The following is an 18,204-nucleotide window of genomic DNA, read 5'->3' on the forward strand; positions in this document are numbered from 1 at the left end:
AAGATGTTATTATGCTTAATGTTCATAAATTACCACTAGGTAGGCATCCTCTTCTTATGAACAGCAAAACCAAGACATAGGATGTATTTAAGTAACTTAGAGCCACAGGCAGCCTGTGGCTCAGAGCAGAACTTCAGTCTTGGGATTTACAATGTTGAAATGCCAGTCAAACACATGGTAACAGACCAACAGGAAGCTATTAAAATCCCACCTAAATAGAATGGGATAGGAGAACCCTGAAAATACAGCCCTTTCAAAAGGATTTCAGAAAGTTTTGTAGAGCCGCAAAGTGATGTACTCTTAACAGTGATGGAACAGGAACAACTTTGCAACAGGTTATATGTTAACAACATCATCACCTGCCTCTCCCAGCAGTAGGGATCAAGTTTCTCACTTTACACGAGTGGAAAGATGAAGTGAGGATGCAGAGCACTGCTACTGATAAAGCTGCCTGACAAACTGAGCTCCTGCTCAGTCTCTCTTCTGCTTCTCTGCCCATGAAATTCTAGAATGCTCTAGAAAGAGCTATTGCTGGAGATTATTTGAAAATACACCCAGATGAAACAAACAAGCAATACTTTCATGAAGGCAAGAGCTAACCTGTGGGATTAAGTGGGACCCCAACTTCAAGAATAAAATGGAGCATTGTTTTGAGAGCAGTTACTTTCCAAGACACCAAGTTAAAAGTGAACCAGAAGGCAAAGGAAAGATGAGATGTGAATGCAAAACTGAAGTCAGATGGGAGTCACAATATCCCCAATGTGTAAAACTGGCACTGCCCACTAATGGTCTAATGGTACAGAATGTTCCTTGGTTATTTGGGTATTTACGATGAAATACACCTTAACTGGTCAGCAGCTCCCTGAAAATAAAAACTTATTTCTTTGGCAACAGTTTGGTGCTTAACAGAAGAGGCCCCAGACCTCCAGGTCACACATTTCTCAAATCAGAAGAGCATGAAACTCTAAGTATTTACATTAATGTGAAGTGAGGAGTAGCATGGGATTTTTTTTTTTTTTTACATTATTGCAACAAACTCAAATGATGCATGGAATGAAAATTCCCTGTCCAGTTCACGGAGAAAAAAGACTCTGCTGCGTTCAGTGCGTGGAGACAGAGATGCACAATTTCAGGCTTAGGGAGGCAGCCAGGAAAACTTACCACACCCAGCAGGATCTCAAAGATTTTCAAACAAGCACTCCAGGAGACTGAAGTTTTTTGAGTTTCCTTACAGTTTTCAATGCACAAGCCCCTAGGCTAACCTCCCTATGTAGTCAGCTAGCTGGAGCCTGTACAAAGAGATTCTGCTTCATACAAAATACACAAAGCTGGAAAGAAAGTCCTGAAGACCTTTATAGATACTTGGAGGGGAAACATTAAACAGTTCTTGCTTTCCCTTCAAGTCTTCGTGCATCCTGAGAAGTTTTTCTTATGAGATATGTATTGCTGGAGGCCAGCAGCAAACAGGCTCAGTCCGTGCTGACTTGTGCATCTGAGGTTTGATCCTGCCTGGTGCTGAGAACTCTGACACTAATCTGCATGCTTAATTTCTAGCAACAGAACAGTCTCAGAGAAAACTACTTTGGGACTGTTAGAAGGTTGAAAATTACATGGGGATTTCCTATATATTCCTAGACTGGGGCTGATGTGCTCCACCCAGGTCGTTCTGAGGTTGCCAGATGGATGAAAACATTCAACTTGAACTGGAGGTCTCCTATGAGGGTTTTCAGTTATAAAATTTCCACTTTTACCCAATAATATATTGTTAATAAATGCTGAATGCTGCTTACTAAAAGTAGTGTTTTACTCATAAGCAGTAATCTGTTCCGATATTTATGAATGCAGAAAACTTGTAGCAACATTCTCTAAAGTTATTTCAATCTTGTGCTTTGACTCTTCTTCTGGGCCATGAATAAAGTTGTGATTAGTTTGGCACTGGGCTTATTTATGATCATCTGAAAGTATAAAATGACAAGAAGTTGGAAAATATTGCTCAATTAGAAATTTGGAGAGGCTTGCTAATTTAGCTGTTGATTCATTCATCATTTTCTTGGTCATTTTATAAATGAAATAATGGGCTTAATGTATCATTAGTGTTAAGATGAGAAACTTACACTAAATCATGAAATTCACTCCTCACAAGCTAAAGAAAGATGACCTGACTTGAGCACAGATATCTTTACCCACATGAGCATAATTAATGGGGGCTGGTACATGAATTAGGAGATCTGATAAAAACTCCTTTCTTCAAGTCCCTGAGCAACCTTATCTAAATTTGAAGCTGGTTCTGCTGTTAGCTGGGGACTTTGAGGAGACTGCATGACCTCCCGAGGTCCTTACCAACCTGAATGTTTTTCTATTTGATTTACTACCTCGTAGGGAGAAGTCCTGCTTGCAATTCTCTAGCAAAGGCAGAAACCCAGAAAATATCCCTCTGCCGCAGCCACTTCAGTTCACTTCAGACTTTAAAATCAAAACCTTACTAGTGAAAGCAGCTTTTCCCAAAAGTGCTGGGCCATAAATTGGTGCACCTCTGGTACAGGCAGGCGTACTCACACGCTCTGCACAAACAACTGCTATGACAACATCCTACCCTGAACCGGCTACGGTGACCAGAGGATGTCCCAAACAAGACACAACCCTAAAGAGTGCGTAGGATCTAACCAGACAGGCAACATGTTTTTTCTTTCAGAAATAGATAATGCTACTAGTTACAAATTGCTATTATTGCTAAGTAAGTAACCAAACCATTCATAAGAAAGCTACGAATGGAAATTCATGACGAAAGAAGCAGTGAGGGGTCGGTTATTTATGAAGCAATATTAAATTTCAAAACAGCCAAGTTCTTTTTAGTGAGTATAAACACTAATATTTTTGTACCTTTCAGTCCAATGACCCACTAATAACAAAGTTCCTCCTTCCTTTGCTAGTCACAGTTTTAAGAAAAATAAATCAGGAGCCCCCAACACTTCAAAGGGAACATACTTCAAAGGGCATTTCTGCTCTTTCTTTCTACTCTCTCTCTTCCTATCTCTCAAGCAGCCCCACTTCAACTCACATTCATCCCTGACACCTTAATCAGCCAAAGCATTCACCGACTTTTCAGCAAGGAAATGCACTATCGAGCCCAAGTACCTATAAAACAGTTAAACAATGAAGTGTAATAATTTCCTGAATTTCAGCTTAAGCTTTCAGGAAAAACACCATGCAGCCAAAGTGAATTTACAGTTAACAATCCTAGAAGTGTAGTCATTCCAGCAAGGGTCTTTGGGGTTTTTGTCTTCAGACAAATTATATTTTAATAGGCCTAAAGGGTAGATAAAAAGGGTTCATGCATGCATATAATTTTAGGCTTAATCACCAGAGCTTTGTATTTCGAAGGCAAATCAGGGCTGACTATAATCCATATATGCAGCACGCACGCTCTTGTCTGTAAAGAGCATAAGGAATTCAGGAGTACACTGCAAGTTTAAGGCAGTGAAATGCTCCCCTATACACTGCAATCTAAGTAATTGTTAGGCATAACCTAGACTGTACCTAAACACTAGAAGGGCTCTTTAAATCTAGTCTTAAACTAATATAAACCAACAGTAAATCCACTGACTGATTTAAAAATAGACCTAATAGTACTTAAGTACTAATAAAACACACACATCCATGATACAGTTAAGGAACTCTTTGTTTGATTTGGATCTCACTGTCCCCACTGTCTGCAGCTGAATGAGCTCTTAGATAAACCATGGGTATCAAGAGGAGACTACACAGGGACTGTACTTTATTCCCATGAATATCTGCTATTTAGCTCATTTTAAGTTCTCTGTTCAAGTGTATAAAGGAGAAAAAAAAGAGAATAATTTCCACTAAGTCCTCAGTCATTTCTTTGTTGTTTTATAGCTCTTTCCTATCCTATTTTTGTGAACATTGGCTAGTAAACCTATAAAAACACATTTTGTTATTCAGACTGCTACTCTTGAATTAAACAATATTTTTCACAGGAAATAAGTTAGGGGTTTGCAGGATTTGAAGCATGCAATTCAGACCTTTTTGGATTAGCACCTTTCTTACTCTGCCACTAAGAGACAGTATATATGCAACAGACACAAAAATAAAATGACAACCTATAAACAGTTTTGAACACAAAACAATTTCAAGATTTTGATATTCCACCTTCTCTCAGTGTTAATCAGCTGGTGCTGTGACAAGACAAAAATATTTTATGGTAAGAATAAGGAATATTTCATGTTAAGAACAAGGAATTGTTTTGCAGTTGCCATTATGGTTATGAAGAAAACAGTGATGTTCACCAAAGAAAGTCAAACAGAGGAAAAAAAGTCTTATGATAAGTATCTAATTCCATTCTCAAAAGAACAAAAAAAACCCATGAGACTGGACACGGCTGGTGAGACCAAATGTCTGTTCAGTCCCATATTCTCTCTCTGACAGCAGCCAACTCCAGATGTTTAGAAGCACAAGGACAGACAATGCCATTTCAGAGAACCACAGAGAAATCTGGAAGGGATGGGACTGCTGGAGGTCATGCAGTCCAGGCCCCTGCTCAAGCTGGGCTTCCCCTTCTTACTCCTGACAACAATCTCACACTCTCAGTGCAAGAACTTTCTGAGCTAGAAGCAATGCCTTTGCACTTTCTTCACTATCTACTAGCAGATAGCCCATGAAAGTCCTAATTTACTGCCTCTGAAATTCTTTATCTTAATACTTGGTGATTTATGTGTTTAAAGAGCTCAGCTTCAACCCCTCCTCTTGCCTCTGTAGCTCCATTACAGAGACTTCTCAGGACAGAGGGCACACCCCATTACACATCCATAAACTCAGTCAGAAGTCCAAAATCACCAGTTCAAGACTCCAAAGAGAAACAAGGGAAGTTACACAAGACAGTGTTACTCAGCCGTCTGCTTTGTTTCTTCCCCTCAAATTCTAGTGTTTATAGAGAGAAAAGATGGGTTTTTAACAAAAATAACAACCCAAACAAACAGAAAGCAGCACATTTGAATGCCAAACATTGAACACCTATTGTCATGGGCCCCAGGGTGGCAGGCGCCATCAGTGTCTGAAGTTCTGTTTCAGTAATACCCAGGATCTAGCAGTATCTGTCTCATCCTCACTGTTTCATGTCAAAATAAAAACTAGTTACTGTAGTTTTATTGTAAAACAATCTTCATCATCACCTCAGCCCAAGTCTGAGCCTATGAAAATCTGTGGGTGTCTTTTCAGTGACTTTCTGGCGATGCTGAAGTGGTTTCACAGAGTGTGTATCGCCTAGAGCTTTCAAAGAGAAATGTGTAAATATTACTGTTTTTCAAGTGGAAAAGGGAGGAAAGGAGATTTGCCTGCGATTACCAGCAGGTGAGCGAGATCCATCAGTCCCCTGATGCCTGCTGTACCTGCTGCACCACACCTTGCCCTAGGAGGCCACTCCACAAATCACCACGTGGTCACACGCACGAAGATTAAAATCAAATAAGCAACTTTGCATTACCCCCCGTAAAAATCTTTGCACTGGCTGCTCCCCTTGCTGGATAACGGACAGGGGATACACAGACTGTAAAGGGGTTGGCTCCCGTTCCTGGTTCTCCCTTTACGCGCCGATCCAGCAACACAGAGCAGCCATAAAACCGGTTTTGAGCGCGGCTGTACGCTGGCAGCTCCGGCCCAGGTGCGCTCCCAGCAGCGCATAGGTGCGGTCCTGATGCCGGCGCTCCCGCCGCCCATGGAAAGCAGCCCGCGTGCTTTCCGCCCGCCTGCACGCCTCTCCATGCCGACGAGGTGTGCCAGCGCAGCTCCCTCCCGGCTGCACGGACCAGCAACTCAATCTGGCTCTAATTAGCTCCAGCAGCCTGATGTCCGCACCAAGCGAGCGCTTTGTTTGGGGCGCGCTGGGGACCGAGGGCGGTCCGCGCCCCCCTGCCCCGGCCCTGCGCTTTTCGGGGTGCCGGGAATCACCGAGCGCCGCGGCCGCGGCCGCTTCCCCGCCGGCAGCGGGTGGCCAAGCGCTGTCCCTGCCGAGGTCGCCCCCGGCGCTACTTACACCAGGGTGGGCTCGCAGGGGAATTGGTTCCAGGCACACTTGTACTGGGCCTGGACGTAGCTCTCCGTCCCGTCCAGCACCGAGCAGCTGACGTTCTTGTTCACTATGTAGGCGCACCAGTTCCTGGGGGAGAAGGACAGTGTCGGTCAGGCACCCCGGGCTCCGCAGCCCGCCCGGCCCGGCGGGGCCCGCAGCGCGCCCGGGGCGGGCGGTACTCACTTGCTGCGGGAGCCCGGCCGGGAGTACGGCAGGTGCGGGGTGCCGTGGCTGAGCCCGGCGGCGCCCAGGGCGAGCAGGAGCGGCAGCGCCCATCCCGAGGGCGGCGCGGGCCCCGGGCACAGCTCCATGGGGCGATGGGCAGCGGCGGCGGGCGAGCGCAGCGGGCCGGTGCCTCTCCGCGGGCTACCTCCGTCCGTCTGTCCCTCCGTCCGTCCCGCCCGCCCTCGCCCGCTCCCAGCTCCCTCACTGACGCAAATCCCCCCACCCCGTTTCCGCCCTCCACGGCGGCTCCGCACCCCCCTCCGGCCAAGGCGCCGCTCCCCTCCACCCGCCCGCCCGCCCGGCTCCGGCCCCCCGCCCTGCTCCAGCCCCCCGACCGGGCAGGAGCGGTGAGGCAGCCCCTGGCCCCATGTGGTGCCCGGCCGCCATCAGCGGGTCCCTTCGGCGCAGCCCCCGCTCCCCGGCCCCTGCCCGAGCTGGCCGGCGACAGCCCCCGAACCAGTTTTTCCCACTGGAAAGCTGATGGGAGGAGGCGGCCGGGCCGCTGGGGAAGAGCCCCCCGCCCCCGGGGGCCCGGGTTCCTGGGGCAGGGGGCACTGCGTTCTTCAGCTGGGGCCGGTGCAGACGTGCTGAGCTCCCGGGGTGTGCGGAGGAGGCTGAGGCTGGTTCGCTGCCTTGTGGCAGCCCTGAGGTCCCGCCTGACACCAGTGCCATGGGGTGACCAGTGTTCCCTTGCGTGGCCCGACGACGGCTCATTTCGCCCACTGTCATGGGAAGGCTGCTGGCGGCTACCTCAGCGAGGAGCGTACAATAAGCCTTTATTCGTAAGGAGAGGTGTTCACTGGGCAGAGAGAGAAATGGGCATTCAGCTTCACCTGGCTGTTAAAATCCAGCTCAAGCACCTTGACTGAGTGGTCTGCCCGTGTGAGGCCGTCCCACCGAGGGCAGGACCACAGGGATGTCCCTCTATCCTCCTCAGCTCCTGCTCTTTTGGGAGTTGGATTTTTGGGCTGAAGCGACACTGAAAACAAAGCATCGAGGCTGGATCTGGGCAGGATGCTCCCATGAGTGGGAAGGAGGGGAACGGAGAGAGCGATGTTTGGGTGGAGAAGAGTTTGGGTGGGAGATTTGGGAGCCGTGCCTGCCGCTCCTGCTGAGCCTGACCAGCTCCAACTCTGCTCATGCTTTCCCAAGGCCTCCCATGGCCAACAGCAGCTGCTCAGGCTTTCCTAGGTCTCACATGCAGGCAGAGCCAGCAGCAGGGCAGGGCTCTTCCTTCTGCTGTAGGCAGCAGCCTGCTGACCTCATCATTTGCCCCGATCTGCTGAAACAGGCAAATTTCATCTGCCAGTCTTACTGTGAGTCTCACCCGACAATTTCACTCTTCCTCCGAGTCTGCAGGGAAGCAAGCTCTGAATGCTGAGGTCAAAATCATGCATTCAGACTGGTTTTTAGAAACTGTTTCATTGGAAATATACACCAAAGCTTCCTGTCCCCAAGAGAAATGTGTGCCATTACAGATGCATAGGAACACTTCACTGGCGATAAATAGCAATGGAAAAGGATGAGATGTTGCTTCCACCTGTCCCATTTCACTTGAAACCCTTCTAATGCTCTGCAGATGCTTTGAAGAGGTTAACACCTCACTGTCTTAAATTATGCTTTAACCTTCTCAAGGGTTAAACAATTTCCTCTGACACTGTTTGCATTCACAGAAGCATGTAATTCAGTTTTCATTACTTGTGCTGGCAGAAATTATCTGGAGTTTCCCAAGCCTGTAGAAAGCAAGACTAGAGTTCAGTCCCTAAAAAGTCCCTAAAAAGAAAAAGGATTTTTCTTCCTTTTCCCCCTCCTCACTCAGCCGAGGAACTCAAAAAGTTGGTCCTTTTCCAAAAGTGATGAGCAACATGGAAGAGCTGTACGTTGTCCCACAAAGGGAAAGTCATTAAATACTGAAAGATTGAGGTCATGCCTGTCTTGAGAACGACTGCATAGTACAAAAATTAATAGACTGATTTAAACAAGATGAGCATGAAGCAACAATATATTTCTGCATGCTGAACACTGAGCTTATATTTTGGTGAAGGAAGACAAAGCAGATGTTACCTGATTTGCCATGAGGGCACCCTACTTACCTGTGAACCTCAGGGTCAATTGCCTGACCAAACATCACACGGGGGCACCACTAGAAGGAGAGTTGTTAGAGCCCCTGCTTACCCCATGGATATGACAGATAATGAATCAGGAGCTTCCTACAACTTCAGGACTCCGTCTATGTTTGTTCACTCGAGAACTATGCAAGAAAATCTCTCCTGATTTCTGATATGTAGTTGTCCCTTTTCTGTCCGGATCAACAACTTTGTAAATATTATGAAACAAGGCTTTGACAGCGTTGGCTGCCATTTCTCTAACAGGCTATGTGAGACTTCTTCCATTGCAAAGCACAGTGCATTTTGGAGTTTGTTTCATTTAAAATAAACCATAACAATGAAAAACAAAGTCCTGCAGGACCATTCCCATCTTCTCCCTGAAACTAGAGATCTGTGGGAACTTGAATACAAGTGGTGCTACAGAGAGGGAAGTTTTAGCATGGCTTCATGGTGGCTCAGTAAGGAGGATCAGCAGAGGATGACTTGTGTTAGAAGTATTGAGCTGAATAGAAATGGATGAACTTGGGCAGATGCATAGATCTGACCTCAGCTCCTCTGATAGTCACACTGGACCTACAATACCAGCTGATTCAACAGTAACCAGTACAGAAACTGGGCTTAGCCAGGAGAATCTTCAGCTCAGGTGCATGCTGAAGCTGTGGTCCAAGCTCTGTGCATGGCTGCATTTTTTCTGTGGGTGTAACTAGTTTTATTTCACAGTGTAAGTATGAGGGTTAATCGTGTTCTCAAGGAGACAGAAATGTTCACATTTTGTATTTCTGTGCTATGTCCTCTCATCTCTAAAATTCACAGAAATCCCAAGACAGATGATTCTTACAGTACATGGAAAGCATCCCTCCACCCCTCCCTACGAATGGAGCACGTAGTGTGTGAGTGCAGAGAGGAGAGCTTCAGTGGCTGGCGAGCTCAGTACAGATGTCCTTGGGAGATGGAGTTCAGCAACGTGAGTCCATAAATCCTTTGAAATATTTTAAAGTTCTTGTTCCTTTACTGAGCAGTCTGGCTGTGTTTCCAGCACCAAGATCAACCACACTTTATTACTTCATAACAGGATAATGATGGGGAAACAAGGGCCATGTGCAAGGACCTGCCAGAGAGAGAAAAGTGCACAGAGCAGGTGGGCAGAATAAATAGTAAAAATATTACTGGAGTATTTTCTGCAGAACTCCAAGAGAGAAATGTGTCTGTAGTGGTGTGGTGCGTGGGGTGGAAATGGTGTTTTCCCTGCAATTTACCTCCCTTATCTATCAGTTTGGGGTTTTTTTCTGTACATTTCAGGAACAATTTGCTTTGTGAATTCTGGGCTCCTTTTCTTCAGGTTCACATTGCCAAAATAACCTGAGGTGGATGGTTCTCAGAGAGGTGTTTGTACTGCCTTGATGCTTCTCTTTAATGAAAAAGATTCTCTCTCTCATCAGGAAATATTGTCTGTGGCACAGAAGGTCTTTCAGGTACTTCTCAGCAGCCATCAGATGTGAGGAGCTGGCCTACAGCTGTGAGTAGTCTGGGTTTACATTTGGTGCTGTGTTAACTCTGTCCATGAGTCAAAGCAGGTCACAGTGTCCCTCTGGAAAGATGGAACTAGTATTAGGGAACAAAGAAAAGTTTGAAAGGAAGCTGTAGGGAACTGCAGGCTAAAAGAGGAAAGCTTGGATGGAGGTGTATGACGCACACTGGCTTGGATATACCAGGAAAAGCACTCTATGGGGAAAGAGGGGTTTGAATTCTGTTTTGCAGGGACATGATACAGCCCTGTCCCATTCACTTGACCTGTATGTCATCACATAGTAATCTTAACATTAACATAAAAATTCAATTTGAGTCCAGGACGGGTGTTTTTCAACTTTTCCACTCTCGGATCAGAGCGTGAGCTTTGTTTGCAGTATCTTTTAAAAAATCGTTCCCTGTTGCAAGAAGCAGGTTTCAATTTTTAATTTTTTATGTGTAATCACCTCACTAAAGTCTGCCAGACACATATTAGCTGTGAATGTTTAATGAAAATTAATGACTGAATGAAAAGTAAATAACAGATGTTAATAAAATTACTATTTATAAACAGGTTAACTTGTATTAAAAATCCAAGCACTAGTCAGGGATCAATCAATAAACAAATGAGAGAAGGGAGAGCAGAGTATTTTGGTTTTGTCTTTACTGGAGAGCCACCTTGGAGGGCCATAGCAGTTACACAACCACAAAGCATTTGGTTAATTCCACAACAAAAGGTCTGCAGCAGAGACCATTCTAGGAGCTCAGGAGTATGCAGAGAAAAAGCCCATGTGGTTCCGACCAGTGCTTGGCTGCATCTCCTCACTGAAGCGCTGTATTTGCCTATCTAGGCACTGACAGTGTGGTGTTGGGGATGTTTCAGTGTATGGGTGGGCAACCTGGCAAGTCCAGCCTTTCTTCCTGGGTGTTATTTCCTTTTTGGGGAAAAACATTTGTGCTGATTTTATTTATTCAAACAGAGAAACAAATCGGTGTATTACAAAGAGCCCAAACATTGCCTAGTGTTCGTGTTGAAACTGATGCTCTTTATTGTCACAGGTATGGTTTTGGCTGGAGAACAAAAGAAACAAGGGCTTTTCCCTGGGAGCAGCTCTCAGTTTACAATCTGTACAAGGCCTTGAGGCAGGACAGCAGAGTTCAAGATACATTATTCACCTGGAAGAATGATCTGCCTGAGTGCTGGAGCATGGTAGCCACAAGTATGCCACACCTGTGGAACACCCTATCTAATTTATAGTGAGTGGTTGTGACACTAAAGAAGGAGTGGGATTAAGCTCTACACTCCTCCCATACAAAAGTTAAGTGCTCTCTTATTATATAATGTGGGAGGGGGACTGACACATCATCTGCTGTTACCTTGGTTTTCTGAGCACAGCAAGTCTGGACATCCAATATGGGATGACAATCAGAAGAAAACATTTTATTGCTCCAAAAGACCTTTCAGTGGAAAGTCTGAGGCTGGCTGACACATGCAAAGGTGGAAGTTAATGAGTACTGGAATAAAATCAGAGGAGATTGGCATTTATTGGCAGATGGGATGTTGGTGGGAGGGTAGAGAAGATAGGGAGGTTTCTTTTGTGTCTGCTTATCTTTGATTTGGTGAAATTGCCAGGTGACTTCAAGGGAGAAGATGCACAAGGTTCTTTTGTTCTTTCCACAGCTACTGCTTCTCTAACCTGCACATGCAGTAGGACAAAGATGGTTTGTACAAAACTATAGTTGCTACCTGTGCACAGGCTCTTCAAAAACCTGCAGGCAAATTGCTGAAACATATTTATAAGGCTGAGCCTGAAATTGTATGCACTGTTTACCATTGCTGTAAAGTGTTTATTTGAATCTTGCTTCCTATGAAATGAAGACTTGTCATACTTGTTTTGATATTTCACTTTTGATAGTAGTGCAATATTTCAGAAAAAGAATAAATCCAAGGGCATTAATTACTCTGCAGTCCTTACCTCTAGTACAGGGCAGCTTCCAGAGTTTCACAGCGTGCACTGCCCTTCTCAACGTGCTGCTCTCTGATTGAAAGTGGCAGATTTCAGCTTTCATGATACTTTAGAGATGAGCTGGAATGGACTGCAAGGGAGTGGCACATGGCTTTACAGTGTTTGAGACAAAGCTGTCAGCAGATTTTTAAACAGTTACATTGCTCTTGATAGAAAATCACATGATTTTGAAGCTTAAATTCCTTGTTCATCAATTTGTCCAGTCAGTGTCTTGCTGAAGCTCCTGAAGTTTGAACTAAGCAGGAAAGTTATGTGAGTCTAACTATAAGAGGTGCAAGTTTCTATGCAGACATTATAATCTCATTTTAGGCATAATTGATGTTGATTTATTTAAAGGAATTTATTTAAAATGCAGTCAGTCCACTTAAAATAAGGTCTTCCTGAAAACAAGAGGCGGAAATTCTTTACGTCGGTAAGACCTCATACTGTGATTCACAACATCAGTCTTGCTTCCTTGGAAAAAAATAACTCCTGGCTTAATTATTTCCCAATGAAAAAAATGAAGGAAACCTTCTCTACTTTTCTTCCGATTCTTATCTATTTTGCATTCAAAAAAGTTTACTTAATAATTACCTGTGTTTACAGATTTTTCAATAAATTATTCTTGATAAATGTTTTGCGTTGTATCCTAATAGTGTGTCCAACTGTGTATTAATCAGACTGTGCAAACCACATATATTGGATTTCTCAGGGCTGCAAATAAATAAACTGGTGATAGCAGTGCTCTGGTTTGATCAGTTAAGCAATCCAAATGAGCTGAGGCCAACATCCTCCAAGTAGGTAAGTAATTCACTCCCACCAATGTCAGTGGGAATTAACAGCCCTCATCTCTGTGAAAACTAGGGATTGAGCACCCAAGATTTGTTTCAGTCAAACTTCTGCTGGATAACATCACTGGATACCATCTCTGTGGATTTTCTGCCTCATTCTGCCACCTTATCTTGAAAATCTCAGACAAGAATCAGTAGTTTATTTAAAAACACCAAATATTCTGTTGTTCAGACATGCTGGTTTGAAGTAATTCCATGACTTGGGCAGCAAAGTCCTTGGAGTTCAGGGAAGTACAGAAGTGTTTTCCACAGACAATGGCCCAGTTGATTGCTTCTTTCCAGTACTGGGAGAGACTGGGTGGGTTTAAATATATGCCTCCTAACAAGCAGTAGCCATGTAGTTAATTGCAATTGGTAGACAGTGAGGAGTATTTAAATATGTATTCAAATTCACTCACCATGACATCTCCATTTTGTATCATAATATCCTTCAGTTAACTGAGTGTTTATATATATCTTGCTGATATTTTGATTTTAGAACATCTCAGAGATTTCAGCATTATCCTTAAGCTATCTACGAGATGAGTCCAGATTAGTCTTGAATTTCCTCTTTCCCACCTGAGATCAAAACCTCCTGGTGAGGATGGTGACACCATTTCCTCTGATTCTTTCAGATCTTACAGTTCAGCATCCTTCCTGTTGCAGGCTGTACAGACGACTGTTCTTGATCAGCCACGGACTTGGATCCTCTTTAATTTGTCTTTTATTGTTAAAAGGAAATATCTGTTGCCAAAAGAGGGTGTGGTTTTATATTGTCTTGGAAGAGCAATGGCTACAGGGATGATGGTCAGGGGAGAAGTTAAAGATGAACGTTGCTGGTGTGTTTCCTGTGTGATGGACTGGGAACTGGTGGATCAAATGACAGTAATACTTCCATTGGACAAGACTGTATGCAGTAGTGGTAAAATGAATTCATGGTTTTAGAATTTACTTCAGTGAACATAAGATATGAAGAATTTATGTATAGGAGCATGTGTTCAAGAATGAACTCAGTCATGGACTCAGTTCAGGGCATCTGGCATTATTTACAGCATTCGCTTTTACTTTAACAAGCACAAAATTTCAGGCCTGTAGAATGTTGTTTAAAATATTTTTTATGACAGTTAAAATAAAATCTAAACTTTAGGATGAACTCTGTTAGGAGCTGTTAGTACTCTCTGCTCCTGTTGGTGTTGGGCTTTTCTTTCTCTTCCCTTTAGCCATTTACAGAACAACACGGTGGAGTCATCACAGCTCTAGGATGAGAAATGATTAAGGAAGGAATCCTGTTGTTTTATAGATACCTGTCAGTGATGCTAGAGAATATGAACAAAATCAGAGCTCTGTTGTCTTCATTGTTACACTGTCTCAAGTTTTGTGCCAAGGCCTGGTCTACAGGGAATTTTGCCACTCCAGTTACACCAACAGTGTTAAAGCCAGAAAAAGTCTGTAGGTACAGGTGTGGTTATTGTGCATATGCTGAGATAGCCTATTTTAATTTGGGAAGTGGTTAAACTGTGCCAGATGAAAATCCCTGTATTCCAGTAATAACACCACCCACACTAAGTGTTGTAGGGCAGCTGAGGTTAGGATGGAGGCTGAGGGAGTGGGAAGAAAGCAGAAGAGGAGCAGGGGATTTTTGGTCTTTTCTTTTGCTTTATGTTTCTCTTTCTGAAAGAAATAAAATAATTATATTTGTCATTGCTGCTTAGAAATACATTGGCTACTGTTTTGCTCCTTTCAGTTTTGATTTTGGAGAAATAGTACAATCTTTACAGTAAGAAGCTGCCTTGCTTCTTGCCAGCCTACACAATCAGTTTGAACAGTTTTCCAGCATTACCAACAATAGGCCACTTGAAGGCAAACATTCAATTAGTAAATCACAGCAGTTCATTCCTACTGTTCCCTGAAGTTTTCCATTGATAGAGAAATAATATCACAGAAGCTGTGACTGTAGACATATTTTTAAACTACACTAGGGGAAATAAATTGCCTGAAGCACAGTAGGACATTTCCTAATTGGAGGTCAGGGAAGTCACTGGAAATTATTACACTGTATTTTCACTGCAAATAGTGTACTGCAGAAGATTAACACGAATTATGGGGACAGTTCTTCTTTACAGAGAAGAAATCCATAGCCAGAGCAGAAACATTAGGCCAAACGTCTAGAAATATCAACTGTGTATAACTGGAGAGATTTAGATAACTCACAAAGAGCCACTTCACTGAATGTATCCTGAGACAGCCAAAACTTCACTGCCTCATGCATGAGTTGTCCTTTTTCCCTTGCAAAAATGGGAATGCTCCCAAGACCTTTATTCCTAGAGAGGTCTGCTCAGTTCAATGGACTTTACAAGTTGCAACAGGGAAATCTCGACGGGGAAGGAATGACTTATCATTGTTAGATTACGGGATGTATTTTGTTACATCAGTGTTCTCTTTAAAAATTGAGGCAGAGAAAATAATTTCTCTACCTACTGTGCTTCATTTGTCCTTACATTTTTTTTAGTATTGCAGCATCTACATTTTGCTTTTTCATTTAAGTTCCAGTTCCTGGAATTCCAGTGTGATTTGAGCACTTCAGATTGTATTGCAAGAGAAAGTTAGTTCTGGCATTCTTTTGCAGAGAGCAATTTGAAAATTTGACTCAAATCCATCCTACAGACTCAGAAACAAAAAGGAAAGTACATATAATGGTATCATTTTCATATCTGACTTTTAAGCCAGTCTCCTGAATTGTTTTTGGTTTTTTTTTTTACTGTTAGAGCTTTGCAGTAATTCACTGTCTTTATCCAACTGCTTCTGACTTTCAGCAGTCCTCTGGAGTTGCTGTCTGAAGCTGGAAACACAGATTACCTTAAAGCACTATTTGCTGTGTGGCATAATGAAAGGCAACAATGACTTTAATTTATTTATTTTTAGATTCTTTATCCAGCTATGGAATCAGAGTTCTTCACTCTTCTATCAACCTTGCTTTGCAATTACTTTATTTCATTTTCCTTGTGTGTAAGCTTTCTGTGGTAAGGGTCATATATCTGGATTGAGTTACTGGTGTGAGACTCTTCCCTTCTTTCCCCTCAATTCTGTCTGTGGTAACTGGGTATTTGCATTTCAGTCACCCCCTAAACCTACAGACAGCGCTTCATGCCTGACTCATTTCTCGATGACTTGGAAAACTCTTCTGAGACATGTAAGTGTTGATAATTTTTTCCAGGCTTTAGCCATTTAAGTGTGAGGAGCTAGCTTAAAATTCAGGCCTAGATCCTTTGCATGGATATACTCTTTTGTTAGCAGGCAGTTAACAACAAAAAAAAAAGGCAAAAAAAAGGGGAAAAAAAAAAGAAAGCAGAAGTCCACAGCCAAACATTGCAACATAGGTTGGACACATATCCAGGGGTGGGAACAAATCAATCCTTTTCTACAGACTGTCTCTAGGGTCTGGTCCTGTTTTTAAGTTGGCAAAAAGTGGTTACAAAACATTTTACACTGAAAGCAAAACCTCGCTGCTGTTAAGGACAAGGTTGGCTTAGGCCTTTTGAAGGTGAGGGGCCTCTGCAGGCTCCTGCTGCTGCTGCAAACACAGACATGTGCAGCATTCAGAATTGTACACATTTAAACGAATGATGGCTTCTGCCTGTGAGTAAGACTTTTATCCAGTGTAGTAGAGGATCATACTATTAAAAAATGTAAGACCCATCTGCAGATGCTGTCTAGTCATTATTGGAACCTTGGATCTTCTGCTGATATTTTAAACAAAGGGAGAAAGCATTTGGTTATCAAAACTTAACTCTGAGTGCAGGTTACTAAATGACATTTATACCATCCAAATGAGCCAGATTTGGCAGCTCTAACAGTCAGTGATAAGCAGATCAAATGTACTTGCCATCACCATCATGGACACAAATGGATACTGAAAGAGCCACAATGTTGTGTTCTGAGGGTGGAAATCTGATGGTTTGATGTCTAGTACAAAATAGCCAGCAGCTTCCACAGAAGCTTACTGCTTCTCTGCCTGCAGGAATGAATCCTATTTAATCATCTTTATTTTCTATCCCAGAGAAATTTATACCAGCTGACTTAACTGGAATTTTAGGAAGGAAAAAAAAAACTTATGAAGTGACATCCAGCATTTCATCTTCAAAGAGTTTCAGATCCTTTGGCAAAGATAATCTGATAGCTCTCTTTTTTCATACTAAAGATTCTGGTTTTCCTTTTCCTTTTGAGAAGAAGCTTACATTTACTACTCAGAAATCTTTCTCAATCTTTACTAAATATATATAATATATATAGAAGACAGTTGTTTTTGAAAAAGGTAAGCTGACAGAGGAAATAATACAGATGAAAGCTCTAGTTGTTATGGATTCTAAGATGGCATTATTTATTTTTCACCTAAGTGAAAATTTGAACAGGATTTGACTACTTCTGTATCCCTCTGTGTAGTTGCTTTGTCAAAGTGTTCCAAGAGCAATAACTGGCATTGCCTAAAACCTGAGGAATGTTCCCACAAATTTCCCTCTTTCCCAGGAATCAGGAGAACTAGAAAGAGTGGAGTGAGATATACAGTTAGTGTCCATGCAAAATATGGCAAATGCATTCCAAAGACAGAGCAGGCTTAAAAGAGATAGCTATGATTTTGAAACATATGAAAACTGAGAACAAGAGAACAATAACAATTATTAAACTTTCCGATTCCCGAAGTTCTACCTGTATTATAAATGCATTGCAAAAAATACATTTTAATGCAGAACACTGAATGCTTAGTGCTTTTCCAACTCAGGAAAAAGAGCCCAAATTTCTTTCCAGTTCTTGTCCCCTCTCCCCCACCCCCAGATGGCATATTTGTCATTATTATTTTTTGCATACAATCTCTGTGCATGCAGGAGAGTTTTTCAACAAAGGAAAGGCTCACATTTGAAGTGGTGTTATGGAAAATGTTCCATATCATCAGGTCCTTGACACATCACACAGATGTGTCAGCATGTCTTTATAAGGATCTGGAACAGTCAGTCTTGGCAACAGAGCTAACCAGCAAACTCTTTGACCCCAAATTCCTCTATTTTGATAATGCTATCATGCATTTGACTCAGGGTCACTATTACCCTCTTACATACAGGAAACCTTCATAAGAGAAACTGAGTAACTCTTATTGAAGAGAAATCTAGTTTGAAGTGACAAACTGGAATCTGAATAAACCATGCTAAGTACAGATAATTCTATTTGCCAAAATTCTAACAAAAGCATCCATGTTCAGCTCTTTCTCCAAGCCTGGCAGAAACTCCTCCAAATCCTCAGAGAATGCAAGAGTTCAGAAGTTCACTTGTTATTTGCACTTCAACACATTTGGTTAAAATAATGTTTCCAATCTTGCTTAACACCAGAAGTGGTATATATTACAATTCTAAGGTAAGAGAAAGTAGAGCAGTTCAGGGAAAAAAATCAACACAAAT

At 42.9% G+C, this 18,204-nt stretch overlaps 1 protein-coding gene across 1 annotated transcript in view; it reads right to left on the minus strand.

The window, feature by feature from the left end:
* EMILIN2 (elastin microfibril interfacer 2) overlaps positions 1–6,455 on the minus strand; it is a 37,350-nt gene extending 30,895 nt beyond the window's left edge. The window contains exons 1-2 of the mRNA XM_048289488.1: positions 6,266–6,455; positions 6,047–6,169 (exon numbers count right to left, since the gene is read on the minus strand). Coding sequence (XP_048145445.1) covers positions 6,047–6,169; positions 6,266–6,393 — 251 coding nt within the window. The 5' untranslated portion in view covers positions 6,394–6,455. The remainder of the gene's footprint in view (positions 1–6,046; positions 6,170–6,265) is intronic.
* Positions 6,456–18,204: the final 11,749 nt, after the last annotated feature.

The sequence above is a fragment of the Corvus hawaiiensis genome, chromosome 30 (genome assembly GCF_020740725.1).
Source record: "Corvus hawaiiensis isolate bCorHaw1 chromosome 30, bCorHaw1.pri.cur, whole genome shotgun sequence".
NCBI lineage: Eukaryota > Metazoa > Chordata > Aves > Passeriformes > Corvidae > Corvus > Corvus hawaiiensis.